This window comes from Sciurus vulgaris, assembly GCF_902686455.1.
Source record: "Sciurus vulgaris genome assembly, chromosome: 6".
Lineage (NCBI taxonomy): Eukaryota > Metazoa > Chordata > Mammalia > Rodentia > Sciuridae > Sciurus > Sciurus vulgaris.
The window spans coordinates 109,980,164-109,999,849 of record NC_136466.1 but is presented as its reverse complement, the minus strand read 5'-3'; the positions used below and the strand labels follow the sequence as shown (position 1 = coordinate 109,999,849).

The following is a 19,686-nucleotide window of genomic DNA, read 5'->3' as shown; positions in this document are numbered from 1 at the left end:
GTGAAGACTCTATGTATATATTAAAAATTCGTAGGATGGAAATTTGATCCTTGACCAATTCTTAGAAGACAGATACCCCAGGATACCCAGTGTCCCTACTTAAATGGGGAATGTTCCAGGTTAGTGCATTGCTATTGTGACAGGAAATGATAATCAGGTTGACTACCTCTTGAGGGATTTTGTAGGGTAGAGACAGTCCCTATCATATCAGCCTTTTCACTTCTTTCACATGTTGATGTGATTTTAGTAAATAAAGGCAGACTAAGTATGAGTTGTTGTTTTTTTTTTTTTTTTTTTTTTTGTCTTCTTAATTTAGAAAAAAAAATTTTTTTTTTCCAAAGACAAATCACCATTCTTTTTCTCTCATGATGTTTCCTCAGGAAACTCCTAGTGTTTCGCATACATGCACAGGCATGCACGCGCGCGCACACACACACACACACACCCCGCATTATTGTACTTTCTTCAATCTTATTTCTTCCTCTCTTCTGAAATGCCCTTTCAGCACTGGGTAATTCTTAACTTGATTAAAGATAATATTTTACATCTCCCTGGAAACCTATCCAGAGCTACTTGCCACTGTCACCTGCAGAGTGGACCTCTGTTCTCTCTGAATTCCAAAACTGGAGGACATTTTTGAACACTAGTACTTTTTAAAAAAGTGATTCTGGGCGCCCTCTGCTGTCTATTCTAAGTTCTTCAGATGTGTGCTAGTGAAAGAGTAAAGCTTGAGGTCAGTCAAGGAATACTGCAAACACACACACACACACACAGAGGCACCATGGGGAAGGCAATACAGACACATACTGCTCTGACCACATGAGTTCTGACATTCAACTGCCTGTTTTCCAATACTGTTCTCTTTTGCTCCCTAGTGCTATATCTGCAGGCAAGCATGTTAACCTCTCTGAGCTTCAGTTTTGTGAAATGGGGTAAAAGTACTTCATGGAGGTTTCCTGAATATTCAGTGAGATAATGTATACAAAGTGCTCTGCACAGAGCCTGGCAAATGGTAAGTCTTATTATATGTTAAATATTTTCCTTTCTTTAATAAACCCTAGCGTTAATAGCCCTGTTCTTGTTGATTGACCTGTCACTTGAGCATCAATGTAGCAAAGAAATGATTCTGCTCATCTGAATTGGAAATGACATCTCCTCCACTCTCTATAGTTTTATATAGAGATAAACCCATGGACTCCAAAGTCACATGTTGAGTTGCTTGGTTCTTTCCTTGCTTCCCAGCAGCACCATGTGTATGGAATTGCCTTTGGACTTGTATGCAGCTACTTTTCTCTCAGTTACAACCAGAACATACCCCTCACAGCACCTGACATCGGTCCTGTAATTTCTAGTTATGAAACTGAAGGTCACCTTAATCCTCTTGAACTTATGGCTATGTAATGGGTGCCCGTGGGCTGTGGTGGGATACACAGCAGATTCTGCTTCCTAATTGCAGGAATGTGACCTGTATTCCTGGGTTCAAAATCAAATCACATTGTTAGGCAGTCACCGATGCAGGGTTACATCTTCCTTTGTAATGTTACTTGTCATTCAACAGGACTATCTTGCTGAGAGTGAAGGAGATTTGGGGGATTACAGGACAGGGTGACTCTGGCCTCTTCTGGTGAGCAGCCTGGCCTGATTTAGAGCAGGAAAAAGGAATTGGGGAAGATGAAGGATTTAGAAAGCATCACTATAATCCAGCTATGCATTTCCAGCAACCTGCAGTCCACAGACCAGGACAACACGATGCCCTGCAGGCCATCTCTGAGGCTCCTAATTCTTTCCTCGCAGAGCTTGATTAAATGAGGCTTCCTCTCCTATCCTAAGCCAGCTGGCTTTGGAGGGTGTTGGCTGCAGGGTAGTGATTAAGAAGCCGGTGTATGGTTCTTCTCTTTCCCTCTGGGCCTTCTTTCTACAACCCCATCTTTAATGGCTGTGATAATGCTGCCTCTGAGGCCTCTGGAGGCCACAGCCTTTGGAAGAAGGTCAACCGAGCCAAGTGTTTCATCCTTTTATATTAGTAACTTCAAAAGTTTAACTGGAACCTTTGTGCCCACCCCCAAGTTCCTCCAGCCCTCACCACATCACTTCTTTCTTGGATTAACCAATTTCTTGGAACTACTGGGGAAAGCCCCTGAATTCAGAACTGTAGGACTGAGGGGCGACCGTGCTATGAATGCACTCACTGATCCAGGCCCCATGCTCAGGCCAAACCATCCCACTTCTCCACGTCTTGGCTGTCATACGTGAAACTGGGATAGAAAGAGCAAGCTGCTTATGAGAAACTGAAGAGTTTAAAGCATATCAAGGCAGACTGTACCTATTAACTAAAATCTACCTTTAATTAATTTGCTCATTTAAAAAATATGAAGGCCCTACCACATGTTTAGTGTTATATATGCTTCTTAGGCATGTGGGGATCATATAACAGGAGTGCAGAAAACTTTGTCCTTCAGGAAAGACCAGATATACTTAGGGAGAAAAAGTAACAACACAAGGCAAGATGACATATTGTGCCAAAATGAGAGACACAAATAACTGGGGCCACAAAAGTCAGAAATGGTCATCTTATTCATATACATGTGTGTGTGTGTGTGCATGTGTGCATGCACTATGTGCATATACAAGTCACTTATTATATACACCCGTGGTTGTGAGTAGTACCCTGAACTTAGCGGTTATCCCCAATTGGAGTCTTGTGGTCATCTGTTCAGTTACCTTTTTGATGTGCATTCCTCTTACAGAAAGCAAGTTCTCTGAGAACCAAGGGCATTTAAAAAAATCCCCTTGCTTTGATTTTATGTCAAAGTATGAATATGAATATGAATAAAAGTATTTCAATCAGAATTATACCAATAGCAACCAATTTTTGTTGAGAAGATACTTTTGAGCTAATATCATTCAAGCCTATTTAATTTCTTCATTCACTTTCTGTGCAATAAAGTCAAACCATTTCCTTTCTCAAAGTATCATTTCATTCTTACTTAAGTCATTCACATTGGGATCAATTTTACAATGATTTGGGTCATGACACCATTTTATGCATATCAAATTTTACTAATCATAACTTTGGCCATTGTGATCTTTTCATGGCTAGTTTATCAACCCAGTTTAATTTCCTCAAGTCACATTTGTAGATAAAAATGTTATACAGCAAATTTGAATCGTTGAGTTATTTTAGTCAAGCCCTGAGCAGCTATGCCATATGTTCTCTTAGTTTGCATGGATTTCTTTGTTAATATATATTTGAAAGCAATAAGTGGATATGTTTTCATTGTCCTTAATTCATAATGCCCTGGGACTCCCGATTCAAAGAAGGGCATGGGTCAGCTTGAGGCAACAGCAGAGTAAGGGCACTTATGAATGGGGACAGATGGCAGAGGCTGTGACCTCAGAAGTGGGTTGGAGAATGAAATGATACAAATTATCATATGCACATACAAATATGTCACAATGAACCCTGCTATTGTGTGTAATTACAATGCACTAATAAAAAAAGCTAAAAAGAATAATCTTTACAAAGATAATTAAAAGTGATTCTTTTTGAAAAATAAAATAAACCAATAGCCTGCTGGGACCAACACAGGCACCAGGGAAGATCCCTTGTATCCATGGACAGAGCCAGACTTCTTACCCCTTCCCTCCTCCCAAGTGAAACCAGAGAGGAATGAGAATGGGTGAAGCCCAGCCTCCCCAACCCAAGAGACACAAGCTTTTTCTCACACCACCTGTTCTTAAAGTGCATCGCCCAGAGTAGCAACAGCATCACCTGAGAATTTCTTAGCAATGCAAATTCTCACCCCTACTTCAGATGTGCACAACCACAGTCTGGGATTGGAACCCAGCAATTTGTGTTTTAACAAGCTCGCCAGGTGATTCTGATGCATGCTAAAATCGTACCACAGACTTATGCTCAGCTATCATCTTGTATGTAAAAAGTATAGGAGGAAGATATCTAAAAATACCAAACGCTTACCTCAAAGAAATCAAAGACTAAAATATTCTTCAAGCAAGATCAAGTCTCCCATGATCCCCATTCTCAGGTTCTCCATATAATCAGAATTCATAAGAAAATTTAGTTAGCTTGCAGAGATATAGAGAAATCTACAATTTCATCTGTCTGAATTGTAGCAAGTAAATCTTTACTTCCCTACTATAATTTCCCAGTAATATTTACTGTGAATTGATTAAAAGTTTGTGTTTTTCTTGGGTTATCCTCAACAAAGCTGTCAATAGTCAATGCCCAGGATTGTCTATTTCACAACCAAGTCTACTTTGATCTAGAACTTCGATCACTGTAGTATTAGGAGTACCACTCATAAAAGACACAAGCAGGTAAGTAGACCAAAAGGTCCTTGGGGTCAAGATGGCAGTCTAAAAGTGCTCTGCTTTGGGAAAGGGAGCTGTCATTTTCCTGTGGATCATAAGAGCCTTTCATAGTGCCTTGTCCTTTGTAGATGCTCACTATAGATGTGATGAATTAATGACAAATACTTATTATAATTAATGACAAATACTGTTCAAATACATGGATTTGAACAGCTTGAGAATGTCTCGGGGAAAAGGTGACACGAGTTGAACCTTGAAAAATTGGTAAGGATTGATGGAGATTGAAGGTATTTAGCTGGAGGAGAAAAGGGCACATCATGGGATGAGCCAAATTTTGGAGTGAGGTATATATATAGTTAAACAGGCTAGTAAGTTAACCAAGTCCTAATCCTCTGATATATTTGCCTACTATGCTAGACATGGGGCAAATTGTGCAGAATAAGATAAACACAGTATCTAAGTCTAGTGAATAAAAAATGGGCAGTGACAGACACACAATAAATGCTTTGATAAGTGAAGAATCAGAACACATGGGTAGTTCCCCTGAGCGGGTCCATAAAGCTTTCCCAGATGAAAAGATGTCTGAGCTGTGGTCTGAAAAAAATGAGTAGGAGTAATCCAGTCCTTGAGGTGTGGGGGAAAGGGGTGGGAAGGAGCAAGGCATGGAGCTGGATGGACAAATACAGCTTATGTAGGAACTTCTTTCTAAGTCACGTTAAGTCTGAGCCTTAACCAGAGGGACATGAGGAATCTTAGGAGGTTTTAAGCAGGGGAAAGAACAAACTTTGGAGAACCTCACTCACGCTGCAGCACAGAGGATAGCTGAAAGAGATGCCTGAAAGTGGTGGCCCTCATTAGCAAAGTGGTAATGAGAAAGGAGAAAAGTATGAAGAGTTGATGGGGAAAAAAAATCTGTGACAGTTTAAAACACGTTCATAAATTCACGGACATTCCCACCACTGAAATGTAGGCTGTTTACCCCACCCCTTGAATTTGGGTGGACATATGACTTTAGTGGAAGTGATGCCATATGACTTCGATGACTTTTGATGCCAGGTCATAAAAAGACAACTTCTCTTGGGACATTCACTCCTGGAAACTAGCCACCAGGCTATAAGAAAGCTACCTGTAGAAGTTCTAGTCCCAGCCCCAGGTGAGGTCCTAACATCAACTGCCACAAATATAGTGAGAAAGCCTTCAAGCTGACTCCAGTCAGCTATAATCTGATGATGACTTGACCTACATGAGACCCTGAGCAAGAAGTGCCTGGTTGATCCCAGTCAATTCCTAGGATAATGAGAAGAAATGATAGTGCTGGGTGTTCTAAGTCACCGAGTTTTGGCGTGCTTCTGACAGTGATACCAGAACACGGTCCCTAATGTCACTCCAATTAAGCTCCTGTGTTAGTGCAGGAATGTTCAGAGGTGAAATGATTGGATTATGAGATCAGTATGTCCTAATTTGAATGAACAGGTGGCAGCTGTAGGCAGGTGAGTTGTGGCCCTTTCCTCCTCCCTCTGCTTCCTTGCTTCCATGAGCTGAGTAGCTTTCCTCAGCTGGCCCTTCCTCCATGAAGGGCTGCCTTTCCTTGACCCCAGAGCAATGGAGTTGGTGGCCTATGAAGTGAGACCTCTGAAATCATAAGCCCTTCTCCTCCTCTAAGCTGTTCTTGTTGGGTATTTTGGTCACAATGACCAAAACAAGGAGGTATCTTTTTGCTCCTTTTTCTTAACTCTACTTTACCGTCCTAAGGTTTGGCTTCTGGGGCAACAGACATCAACCGTGAGTAAAACAGTCTACACAGGAAACTGAGTTGAGGAATAAGATGTTCTGTCTAATCAAATATTCTCAGGAACAGAAGTCTATCAGAATGTACAAATGCATTCTACTGTCATGTACAATTAAACAAAAAATAAAAAATAAGTAGAAATTAAAGAGAAGTGGATACTTGAGGAAAATTAGTGATTGCTAACACCAATTTTTCAAAGAAATGACCAGATTTTAAAGAATGAAATACCAACCCTAACTTATACTGAACACTTTTTCTTTGATGGTTTAGAGCCATCTTTTATTTTGGGGTAAACATTATCACATTACTTAGCTCTGTACTAAACTCCTGGGAACAGGTGGAATGGCCCAGTTTTTGCAGACAGCTGAGCACCAGTCACCCTCTTCAAGGGGATTAGCAGGGATTGGGCAAGCTGCTATTTTTTTGCTCACAAAATAGCTTTTTTTCCCTTTTACCAATGAATGGTCATTAGCTAACTACCAGTGCCACATTCACCCAGAGCTTATAGCTGTCTTAAAGTTTTTTGTGAATGTTAGATAAGATTCAAGATAAGTTGGGGGAATAGGAAATGTGCCCTGTTGTTCCCTCAGACTTCAAAGGAGAGAAATCCAAATGCTTTTTTTTTTTTTTTTTAAAACAGCAGACACACATAGAAGCCATTAAGCTTCTATGAAGATAGAGAATTAGTTCCTTTAAATGGGTCTGCCTAATGTTTCATAGAGCACAAGCTAAAGAGATTCTTTGGATGTTTCTGAGAAGGAAGAACTAATTTGTTTATGTAATTCTTCAACTAGTGGCAAGCGTTTGCATGCTCCCTACAAAGGTGGTACCAACAGTGTCTATTTGTGGAGCACGTACTGTGTGCTGGCACTGTCTGTGTGCTTCATTCAGTATCTTGGTTCATCCTCAAAAGCTGAAGAGGTAGTTGCTATTCCAATTTACCAGAAGAGCAAACTGAGGCCAGCTCCTGGCCACCCAGTAAGTTACTGGAGCCCTTAGCATTCTATCCCTCAAGGGATTCTTTCTCCTTGAAGAGATACAATGTGGTATGGTGGGAAGGATTCTACACTAGGAATCTAGCTTATAATCTCAGCTCCACCACAAATTAGTGGTGCCAACTTTGACTAGTCATCTCAACCTAAAAGATGAGGGAGTTAATTAGGAGACTCAAAAGATTCCTTCTACTCTAAAAGTCTGATTCGGTGGACAATTCTTGCCTCAGAATAGCACTAAAGCAGTGTTTTGGAAGTAGCAGTAAAGAATCTGCAGTACTCTTGGAGTCTATTGCTGGGCGCACCATCTTTGTGGGCCTTCAGAAATAAAAGGTACAACTGAGGTGGGGGTGCTGTGTATCCTGCACATCAGTGACCAGTATGTAAAATTCATCCCAAATATGTAAAAATGCTGACATGCTCTCACCACACATTTGATTCATGGGGGCCAGGGGGAAGGCTTCCAAGGAAAGAAAAAGATTATTAAGAAGAGATGAACTAGAGGAACAAATATTCATGATCCACAAAGAAAACTCATATCATTTTTATTGGCATTTATTTTGAAAAGTACATGGTTTACCCCTGACCAAAACAGTAATCATTTAAATTTGGCTTATCAGTTCTGAAAACTAAATTCTGGTCTTGTTTGTGCTGCTGACAAAATGAACACAATCACAAGTTTGCTCAGGTGTGTTTTTATTTCTCTCATTTTAGAGATAAACTGACTCTACTGAATTTAAACGAAAATTTCAAATTATTATGCAAACACATATAAGCACTATTATTTTGGAGATGGAAAAATGAGCCTCAAGTACCTTTTCAGGATCACACAGCTAAAATGATAGCAGGGCAGTGAGAAAAATCCATTTTTTTCCAATAACGTAGGATAGGGGTTTAGATCTCTTAAATTCAGCAAGGGTATAATTTGCAAGTTACTATTCCCTGAAAAAATCAGTCTGAATGGACCACATTTATAGTGCAGTCCATTTTTCAGGAGCTTGTTGGGCTCCCACCTGGTGATCACGACCACGTTCTTCCCTCAGCAGCTTGCAGAAGGAAGTCTCCTTTCTGAGGGAACGGCACTTTCTCTGACTGATCTGGATCTTCACAGTGGCACAACATAATACCTTCTCTGATCAGCATGTCACCACTCAATGAACTCAGGACTTAGGAAGAAGACTTGGTGCTAGCAAAGTGTCAACCAAAGTAAGATGCCTGACATCTCAGAAAAGCCAATAGTTCACTCGAAGCAGGCCCCTTAGACCTGAGGAAGCCTGAAAATGAGGTTACTCAGCCAACAGGGACTGGCTGAGGGGCTGGAAGGTCCGACGGCTGATTGTCCTTTTGTTTAATAGCAATGTATGGGACTTCCTGTCCCTGGGGATGTGGCAGAGTAGAGTATCCAATGAGTAAGTGGTGACCTGGCCATTTATGTGCAGTTTCCCATAGATCTCATCAAATTTGGCCAGAAGGGTGGGTACCTCTTTCACTTTTTCCCTCACTTTGGCCAACTGAAAAAAAGAGCAGATCATTATATCTCTACAAGATTTCTTCCTTGTTCTTTTTATCCTCAGAAACAAGAAAGAGACATAAGTATAAATGTACAGTCCACAATTAAAGTGATAAAATCAGGGTTCTGGGGCACAAAGAGGCATGACTGAATATAAGAACGTGTACCAGCTACAAGTAAAATTCAAAATTCATACTTGAAAACCATACTTTCCTACAAAAGGGTGTTTAAATGGCACATATTATACAATGTTACACACCAGGAAAAGGACATCAAATATCAGTGGAATTAACTTTGTTCAGTGTAATGATTAGAGCAGGAGGAAGGGTCACATCACACAGGGCTTTACATACAGTCTATGGTAAGCCTGTTTGAATTTAGCTTCAAAGCCCATCAGAGGAACATGATCTGATTTAGGCTTAAAAAGCTACACAGAGAATGAATAGAAGGTGCTGGAATGTGGAGATAATTGTGGAGGCCATCGCAGCAGTCCAGAGGAGAAAGGATGGTGGTTTAGTGCACAGAAAAGATGGAGAAATCGATGTATGTGAGGTATATATCGGAGATTAAAATGCAAGAATTTGTCAAAGGGACAAATACAACTTCTTGAGTTGGGCTTTAGAAACATGATAGGTGCTGTTATTACTGACCTGGGGAAGTTGGGAAGAATGAGATTTGGAGAGGAAAATCAAGAGGTCTGTTTTGAACATGACTAAGACACCTGAGATACGTCTATGTGGACTTGCTGAGAGGCTGCTGATATACAGGTCTGGTGCGTGCAGGAAAGGTCTAGGCCAGAAGAATAAGTGTTTAATTCTACAAATAAGGTGAGCTCAATATTAGAATGTGAAGTTACTTTCTGAACAAAATCAACATTGTACTTAGTTTAAACCTTATTAGGATACAACCTAAGAACATTCCTCAATGAAATTTAAGTGAGATCAAGCTTCCTAACAACTCCTTTGGTCATTTTCTAAATAAAACTTGATTTTATTTGCCACCTATACATCTTCCCGACCAAATCTTCAGACAAGCAGCTTAAACTCTTCATAATGGTTCTTGAAAAGAATAGCTTGTTTAGTCTTCACGTTCAAGGTGAACTGATTTAATGTGCAGCATATGGCTTCTAAAAGGAGCAAACATGCCAAGCTGGAGGTAACTTTGAGCTAATTGCAAACACAACATCAGCTGTATCACCACAGAAATATTAAATGGCATCATGAGACCCAAGCTACAATTTATGAAGAAAAGAGACTTACTAATTCTGTTTTAAAATAGAAATCAACAAAGAAACAGCTAATGTTTGAGTCTTTTAACAGTATTACAGAAAATCAACAATTCTTTTTACTATTCCTAGTGGAATAATAGCAACTACAATAGTTTATAGTCTTATCTCTACATTTTTAATAACTATGGGTATAAACATTAAATACAGCATTTGTAAAATGCAGAGTCTTACAATAGAGTCTCCATATGCAATCCCTCATACATACATTTAGAACTAACTCAAAAGCTACTGGACTTGTTATGAATGAATTCATTTCTCATCAAGCAAATCCCTGAGCGGTCTCACAGGAACCAGGGGTAATACAATGAAATAGAGGGTTAGTTTTCAAAACAAAAGAATCTTATATCAGAATTTTTCAATGTTGGGTTTGTTTGGATGCTTCAGTCATGTAAACGGATGACTGGCGGTCTAAGGAATGATTAACATCAATGCTGTCGAGAAAACTGATTTGTATCAGTGTTGTACAATCATGTATGCATATGTGCTTATGAATGCATGTATGTATACTTGTACATATACACACACGATTATGCACAAAATCTGTTCCTATTTCCAGTTCCTCTATTTTTAAAAAATTTATTCCAGAATGGCTTGGGTGGGCCACAATCTACAGAGCTGGGACCTCAAATAGAAAGAAGGTTTAAGTTAACCATATCCAGTCAGTTTCTCGACATTCCTTTGCCAGCGGGAACAAGTCTTTGGGTAGAAGAGAGGAATAAGTGGAAAAGGGTTGGGAGGTCAACAGCTTGACAAAGGAGAAAGCAGCCACTGGCCTCTTAGCCCAATCCTGCCATCTTGGCCATCAGCCTGAGCCAGAACTATAAAGGCAGAGGAAAGAGGAAGAAATAGGGAAGAAAGAAGACCAATTAACAGGCCATGTTGTTAGTCAAAATAACAATGCCAGTATTATTACTGACAAGATGATCATTGTCAATAATTCATGATCTTTACAGTTCTCCTCTCCCTTATGTTATACAGCATTAGAGATGTACAAATGACTACCTTTCTAATGACCAGCAATGATTCCTCTTTGCATACTTAACCCCACAGTATGGCACAGGGGTTTGTTTGTTTCATTTTGCTTTCAATTCTTAGGAATTTCTTTTCCTCTTCATTTTTATTTAACTTTGTTTCACAATTTTGCAAAGCATTTACATTGTTCCAAAGTCTAATATACAGGGCTGGGGTTGTAGCTCAATGGCAGAAGGCTTACCTAGCACGTGTGAGGCACTGTGTTCTGTCCTCAGCACCACATAAAAAATCAATAAATAAAATAAAGGTATGGAGTTCATCTACAACTAAAAATATTTTTTAAAAGTCAAATATACAAACAAGGTACATTCAGAAAAGTCACAGTTCCATTCCTTCCCTCACTTTTCCATAACTGTTTTGATTAAGCTTTGGTTTTTCCGTCTGTTATTTTTCAGAACTCTAAATCATATAAGTAAAACATATAAATAAATACAGCTACAGGTCACTTAATGATGGAGATATATTCTGAGAAATGTGTTGTCAGGCAATTTGTGTGAACATGAGTGTACTCGGACAAGCCGACATTACAAGGTATGTTACTAGGCAATACAAAGTTCTCCACACTCCCACCCCTGTACTGGCGATTACATCCAGGGCCTTGTACATGCTAGGCAAGTGCTTTATCACTGAGCTACAACCCCAGCCCTTTTTATTTTGAAACATGGTCTAAGTTGCTAAATTGGCCTTGAACTTTCAATCTTCCTGCCTTAGCCTTTCCAAGTGCCTAGGATTACAGATGTGCACCACTGGGCCTGTCTAGGCAATACAATCTTACAGGACCACCATCATATAAGCAGTCACTGACCAGTGTCATTATGCACTGCATGACTATGTGTACATATATATTATTATATGTATAATTATGTATTATAATATATATTTATATATGTGTGTGTATTTATATTCCCTTCATAAAGCACACCACACTGATTTGTATCTTGCTTTTTTCACTTAGTTGTATATCCAAGTGGACCATATATGTCGTGACCCATAGCATTATATGTTATAGTTCTTTCTCACTTCCTTTTAGAGTTTCATAATAGTCCTTCATATGGATGCACCCCAATTATTCCATTAGTTCTCTACAGATAGAAACTGGTTTGTTTCCAGTGTCTTGTTATTACAAACTGGCCTGCAACAAATAGCCTTCTACATACGACTTCTTACATTTTTTGCCAGCCTATGTATTCTAAGTAGTGAGACGACTGAGTTAAAGGGTAAATTCATTTATAATTCTACATATTGCTGAATGTCTCCACAAGTATTATACCAATCTGCATTCACTCTACTCCCGTGAGACAATGGCTCCTGTTTCCTCAAGCCTCACTGCTGTGTTTTGGTGTGGTTTATCCCCCAAAAGTTCATTTATTAAAAGCTTGGTCCCCACTGTGGCATAGTTGAGAAGTGGTGGGACCTTTAAGAGGTGAAGTTTAGTGGGAGGTCACTGGGGTCTCTGCTCTTGGAAGGGATTCTATGGGACCCTGAGTTGGTTCTTGCAAGAGGATTGTTATAAGAGAAAGTAAGTATGCCCCTCTCCTACCCTGGTTTCTCATCATAGCATGTGATCTCTTCTCCAGTATGAGTTCCCACCATGATGCACAACCAGGAAGGCCCTTGTCAAAGCCTATCCACACTGTTTGAACTTTCAATCTCCAAAACTGTAAGCTAAATAAACCTTTTCTTTGTAAGCACCCAGTCTCAGGCATTTTATTACAGTAATGGGAAATGGACAAATACATTCACAGAGTAAGATGCTGAACTTTCAGATTTCTATTCATCTACAGTATGAGTAAAACCAAAAGGTAGTTTTATGTTGCATTTCTTTTAATATGAGCAAGGTTAAGAATCTGCCTCAGACTCTGGAGTCACTGGGATTACAGGCATGTACCAACGTGCCCAGCTCAATCTTTTCTTTTATTGATTTGGATTTTGACTAAGAGATTAAAGTTTTCCACTGCCAAGATATAAAATAATTCACTAACAGTTATATCTAATACTTGCATTGTTTTAGTTTAAAATTTTCATATCTTATCTATTTGTAATTATCTTTGGTTTGTGGTACAAGAACAAATAAAATTTTTGAATGCCATTGGCTCTCTACTTTATCTATCACTACTTCCTAGATATATCCATCCATTCTCATTGATCTGAGATACTGGCTTTTGTCTTCATCTAAATTTGTTTATGCAATTGGATCTATTCCTGGACTTGCTATTCTGTCCCATTACCTGGCCCACTAATGAGCTAAGTCATGGTTCGCATTATAGAAGTTTTCAAAAGTTTTAATATATGCTCAGCTTAGTACTTCTTATGACTCTTATTTCATAGGGTTTTCCTAGCTAATCTTTCTTGGTTATAATTGTGTCTAAACTTATCACAGAAAGAAACACAGTAAAATCTTTATTGAGATCATATTACCTTATCACACTAACTTGGGAAGAACTAATTTTATGAGGTTGAATCTTCCTATTTACATGGTAGGATAAATTTCTAAGATGAAAGATACTATATCCTATTGTCTGCTATTAGGACTGACCATGGGAAAAGAGATATTGTGATGCTCAAAGTGTGAGACAACTTGTAGGCCAATGCCCTGGAGCGGGGCAGAAAGCATAATAGGTGAGGCTGGCTTAAGAGGTGCATGCAGTCACCATGGGCATAAAGGAAAAGGAGCCAGAGGCTGTCCATGTGGCAGTCATTCTCTTCTGATTATTCCTATTTTCTCCATAAAACAGGAAGTAAGGTTGTTAATTAAGAGTAAGACAAGGGGAGAAAGTATTGGAAGCTTGAGGGGAAAGAGGTGTAAAATTGCCATCCATGTGAAAAAGAAACAAAGCTCATGAAAACAGAGCATAGAAAGAGTAACATAAAAGGAAGATGTTTTCCTAGAATGTCAGAGGACATATCTATTGGAAGAAAACAAATCTTTATATGCACACAAAGCCTTACAACATTAAGGACCGAGGCCGTCATGTTTGACACCTCTTTAAGGAGCTGGGTTACAGAATCAAGAAGTCAGGTGAACATTTTTAAGAGTGAAATGATTTCTGCAGCACTTATACACTTACCACTTCCTCTGAGAACTCATGTTTTTTCACAAATCTTGATAAATTTCCTTCTGCAGCATTCGTCAGTATATTTATCAGGGCTTCCAACATATTTGACTGGATATGGATTATAATCTGAATGAAAAAACACACAAGCAGGCAAAAACAAGACTGAGCCAGTATTTTAATGATGAGAAATACATCTGGCTAAAAAAGTTTCCATCAAAAGGCATCAACCATGCTTTGATGCTAATTCCCAATTCACTCACTTGTGCAAGTTCAAAATAGTACTCATATTGCAACATGAGAAATTTAGATTGGGCATTTAGAAGAGATTTCTGAGTGAGATTTTCTAAACAAAAAAACTATCTTTAAGTTTTCCAACAGTTGATAAGTCTGTGACCCAGTTCATGAAGAGGATGATTCTACTCAATATCAATTTAGGGTTCCTTATGTGGTCCTTGCCTAAAGGATGACCATCCCACCACTGCACTGGCTGACCTTCCAGTTCAGAGACAAGGAGCCCATCCTGCTGCCCTGGCACCGAACACACACTCTGCCCATCATGCTCTGCATTTCTCCTCCTACTGGGCATAGACAGCCTCTGGTATCTTTTTCGGATACCAGAGTTGCTCACAACCAGGAGGAAGTGAAGAAGTAAAAACAAAACACATAAGCAAAACAACAATATTCTAGACCCTGTTAACAGCTGTCAGAGACAGGTAAGCAGAGAGAGCTGAGGAGTCTAAATCCACTTAGTGGGCTATATGTACTGGCAGTGGGTCATGTTTTTTGACATCTAGTCTGTGTTCTGTGCATTACCTCTCAGGAAGAGTGGCTAGCTCCGGACCTGGATGGGAGGCACAACCCCTCTTGTCTCTGTAGGTCAGGAGAGGGGAAACTCGAGGCTTCACTGTCAGTTGTCTGTGTTAAAACCCTGATTCTGCTATTTAACGTGCTGTGAGAACTTGGGGAACTGTACTGAGACTCTGAATCTTCATTTCCATACCTATACTACAGAGGAATACTGTTCTGATAGGCCTCTATACAATGAACTAATAAATGTGAAGTACCTACTGTGCCTTAGCTAAAATTAAATTAAAACTTGCCTCCCTCTCTCTCTCTTTGATTTCTCTCCACTAACCTCACTTCAACTCTAGGAAAAGCTACTGATAATACAACACCTCTCCCACACTCTACTGGATTTCTTTCCTTCCTGATGCTCTGAACCACTTGGATAACTTTGGCTCTAGGGGAAGAGTCTTGCTAATTCCAGCAATTCTAATCCTGACCCATCATGAAATCAGTACATCTGTAGGCCACTCTCCCTCAGAATCTGTCACATACTTAGATACCAGAGTTGACTATAACCAGTAGGAAGGGGAGAAGACAACAAATGTCATATGATATCTGCTTAAAAGGCCAGGTTTCCTAGTCTATCAGTGGCTCAAATGACAGGATCCTTGGGACTCTGGAGCTTTGCCAGCCAGCCCCGGCCTCCCAGACTTGCCTTAGCCTATGAATTTTAGCTTGATGCCCCCAAGCTTCTCTTTGGACAGTGAGGATCTGCAGGGGCTATTCCAGGTAGGGTGCTGAGCCCTCCTGGATCTCCACACAGCTGTTATTGCTCCCTGACTTTTCTGATGCTTCCTCTGCCTAACCATGAATGACTTATAAACTCCTTTCTGAGTATCTTACATCTCTTTTTTTTTGGCATATGTGGTTGATAGTAGATCCATCACCAGGTGTCTGCAGATTGATTGAACTGACAGCTTTCACACTCTTCCCCTCCTGGCTTGTGCCCTATGCAGACTGCAAAGTCTCTTTGTGGACATTTTCCTAATAGTCTCTTCTCTTCCTAGACCATCTCTTTCTCAGATTCTCCACTGCCACTGGTACCATCTTTCTGGTTCATCTTTCCCTCATGAGAAAGCATTTTGAAAAGTAAGTGTAGACTCTAGTATCCTTATCTTAGACTTCTAGCCTGGTCTTGATCTCTAAAGTTTACCTTAAATGTTTATCTAGTCCTTCTCCTGAAGTCACTGGGTACTGGAGTGGGGGTGACTTTTGACGATAAGCACTACGGTAGAAGTGAAAATCATTCATTACCATTAAGTGTTACTATTTTTTTCTGAGGAACTTTGGGAATTTTGCCTAATTCCTATCACTGAATTCTAAAATTTGTTCCTTTTTATTTAACCAACCTTATGTTAAACAAATACTGCTAGTATTGGCAAATATTCATTGACAAAGTGCCAGACACTATGCAAAAATACCTTATATACTTATTTCTTTCAAGGCTCAGAATAAAAGGACCAGCTACAATTACTTGTCTCAGGTCAAAGGAAAACGGGATCTACAGAGATGAAGTAACTATCTAAGATTCAGATGGTAAGAGGTGCTTATAATGAACAGTTTGTATTCTTTTAAACAAAAGCCTCACCTAAAAAGCAATGGTTAGCAAAGAATTGTCCTTCTGCCTCCATCTCTCCAATCACACAGCCCTGTCTTCCTTCAGAACACTGCTTGACATGACCTCCTCTCCTGAATACCTCTTCAGCCCTGTCTTGTCCTTCACTCCCTCTTCTTGAAATTCTCCATCATATCAGTTGTGATCTATTACACTAGTTCATGTCACACTGCTGTTTACATGGTTTATATCCATGGAAATGTGTTCTTCTTTTCGCCCCCAGATGACATGCTCTTGGAAGTTGGGGGCTTTTCTTGTGAAATTCCTCACAACACAGATGCACTCAGCACCACAGCAGGACCCTCAAAAGGGGCTGCCTGCATGGGGACTACAGTGCTTTTAATGACAATATGATTTTTTTTTTTTTTTTTTTTTTTTTTAATTGGAACAGGAAGGTTTAGGTGACTCACTGTTCAAAAACTGGGAGTGGTGACAGGATATGCTTTGAACTTTGTTACTGGAGTGAATCCAGTATATCTGGGAAGAATGTTTTGTCTTTGTTTTCAGTTTTAGGGGTTAAGGTTATCCATGTCTTGGTAGAATGAGTGCAGTCCTTGCTGACCCAGGCAACAAGACTCCAAACAACTGACATGGTAGTCTAGATAAGTCAATGGGTGCCAATGGACCTTGGCAGGCTGGCAATACAATAAGAATGAAAATAGCTAATATCTACTGAACGCTTACCATGCATCAGGCATGGTTAATGCACCATAGATAAATAAGCTCATTAATCACAATGACATGAGTTAGCCAGCACAGCTGGAAGGCAATAAGCATGCAGGTGTCTCTCAAGGTCCAGTAAAGAGTCTAGTGAGTTTGTCTCCATTCCCTCCCTCTCTCAGCATCTGCAGGATTCCTAGCTAGGCCTCCTATCTTCTGCATTTAGTCCTGCTTGACGTTCTGAGCACATCTAACTTTCCCACATATTTATAAATTCCTGGAAGCAACAGCTGTTGACTCCTTTCACAGGGTGATTCTGTAACTTTTCCATAGAAGAGCTCAAAAAATAATTGTTCTTTTGAACCAAATGAATAGCTTAGGAGATCAAGTTATTGTACACAGACTAAAAATGTAGACATTCTACTACTGTATTTCAAGTCTTAGCTTAAACCATAAAGAAGTCACTTACATTTAAATTTGTGCAAGTAATGCTCTCTGGATTCATGATTTGAGAAAAAATGGATGCAGCTTCTGCTACCTGGTTCTGAAGGAAAACAAACAAACAAACAAGTCATACCCCAAATCATATGAGTATTATTCTGCTATCACAAAGACCATTAAAGAAAGGCAGAATATTCTTATTCACAAAGACCCAGCGTTTTTTAAATCAACAGTCTTCAGTAGTCAAAAATAAATATTACATAAAATGTTACATCCAATAGCATATAATTCTATGCTTTAACAACCTGCCTAAGTCAAGTTTTTAAGATAGAAGCATTAGGTTAGAACTTCCTCTTCTCCCATTGGAATCAGCTTTTAAGTAAGATAGGACTGAGAAACATAAACACGAATCCTATTTTTGCCACAGAAACTTCAAACCAGAGAAGAGGTGGAAGCACTTCTAGAACATTGGCAAGGGAACTTGGGAAGGTTCAGAAGGTGGGGACACTACTGCAAAGCTCAGGAAGAGCCCACAAAGGACAGTTAAAAGATCTCACAGGGCCCAACCTGAAGTGCACAACCTAAAATCATGCTTACGGTGAAGGGAACATAGTTCTGGACTACTGAGGGGAAATTCCTGGGTACTTGCAGTGGCAGGTGAGCCAAGTTAAGGATTTCCACAGATAAGCCATATTTGCAGGTAGCAGTGTGTGTCTATGGCAGCAGCACAAAAGAGACTGTTCACTGAAAACCTCAGTGAATGTCTATTCTCATTGGTCAGGTAGAAGGAAATCTGTATAACTGTAGGCAGAACTTTACATTATCTGACATTAATAACATACATGCTATTAATTTCTTTACCTAAAGAAAAAGTCTGGTAGTCTAGAACAGAGTGCCTGTCTCTCTGTGATATGAATTTCTTACAAATGGCTATTCTAAGAGAAGTTTTTATTTTTCAGTGATGAATAATCAAAAAATAGCCAGAACATGAACTCCACAGAGATATTTTTTAAAAAACATTTTTAGTTGCAGATGGACACAATACCTTTATTTTATTTATTTTTAATTTTTTTTTTTTTTAGTTGTCAATGGACCTTTATTTATATGCGTGCCGAGAATCAAATCCAGTGCCTCATACCTGCTGGGCAAGTGCTCTACCACTGAGCCACAACCCCAACCCTATTTTTTTATGTGGTACTGAGGACTGAACCCAGGGTCTCATAAATGAGAGGCAAGCACTCTGCCCCTTAGCCACAACCCCAGCCCACATTTTTTTTTTTTTTTTTTTCCCTTAAAGGAAGAAAGGAACACAGTAAAATAAAGATAAGAAAATAACTGGTAGATGAGGAAAATTCAATATAAAAAAATATTTCCAAGGATGTCAAGGACACGAATGAGAAAATGAACAAGATCACATCAATCAGAAGTAGAAAAAAATCAGGCAGACCTCAGATTTCTCCATGGCAATATTCCAACCAGAGGACAAAAGAACAAGGCCTAAGAAAAATCTCAAGAAAAAGCAAGTATCATATCAAAAATTTAAATCTAGCCAAACTATAGTTTAAGTACAACAACAAAAGGCAAATAAAATAATTTTAAGAAAAGAACTCTGAGAATATTGTTCCTCTGAAAATATAGAAGACACATTTTAGTCATCAAAAAAAAAAAAAAAAAAAAAAAAAAGACTGGAAAAACAATAGCAAAGCAACTAATAAGGAAGTTGTTTACATATACAGAGCCAAAAGAAATGTGGGGAACACAGTTATAGAAACAGAAAGAAAATGTTATATTCCAGGACAAGAGGGCAATGATAACAGTGACACAAAGAAGAAAAGGGAAAATGAAGATTAAAAAGTAAAGTATGCCATTTTCTTCTATTATCCGTGGGCCAAAAATGTAATTTAAAGCTGATAAATATTTAAAAGCGAACACTATGAAAGATAACATAACTAAAATTAGATGGCGGAGAAGGACAAAAATAAGAGGAGAAAAAGAAAATATGCTAATTTCACCATCACATATAATACAGAATTAATTAATCAAAGAAACTAGAGAATTACGAAAATCAAATAAAGTTATAGCTTTACAGTAACCACTACAGCAAAAATACAAAGCATGGAAAGCA

General features: G+C 39.1%; 1 protein-coding gene across 1 annotated transcript in view; it reads right to left on the bottom strand.

The window, feature by feature from the left end:
• Nucleotides 1–7,633: 7,633 nt before the first annotated feature.
• Nucleotides 7,634–19,686, bottom strand: part of PTCD2 (pentatricopeptide repeat domain 2) — a 28,812-nt gene continuing 16,759 nt past the window's right edge. Inside the window, exons 8-10 of the mRNA XM_079145489.1 lie at nt 17,590–17,664; nt 14,012–14,125; nt 7,634–8,624 (exon numbers count right to left, since the gene is read on the bottom strand). Of these exons, the coding sequence (XP_079001615.1) occupies nt 8,400–8,624; nt 14,012–14,125; nt 17,590–17,664 (414 nt within the window). The 3' untranslated portion in view covers nt 7,634–8,399. The remainder of the gene's footprint in view (nt 8,625–14,011; nt 14,126–17,589; nt 17,665–19,686) is intronic.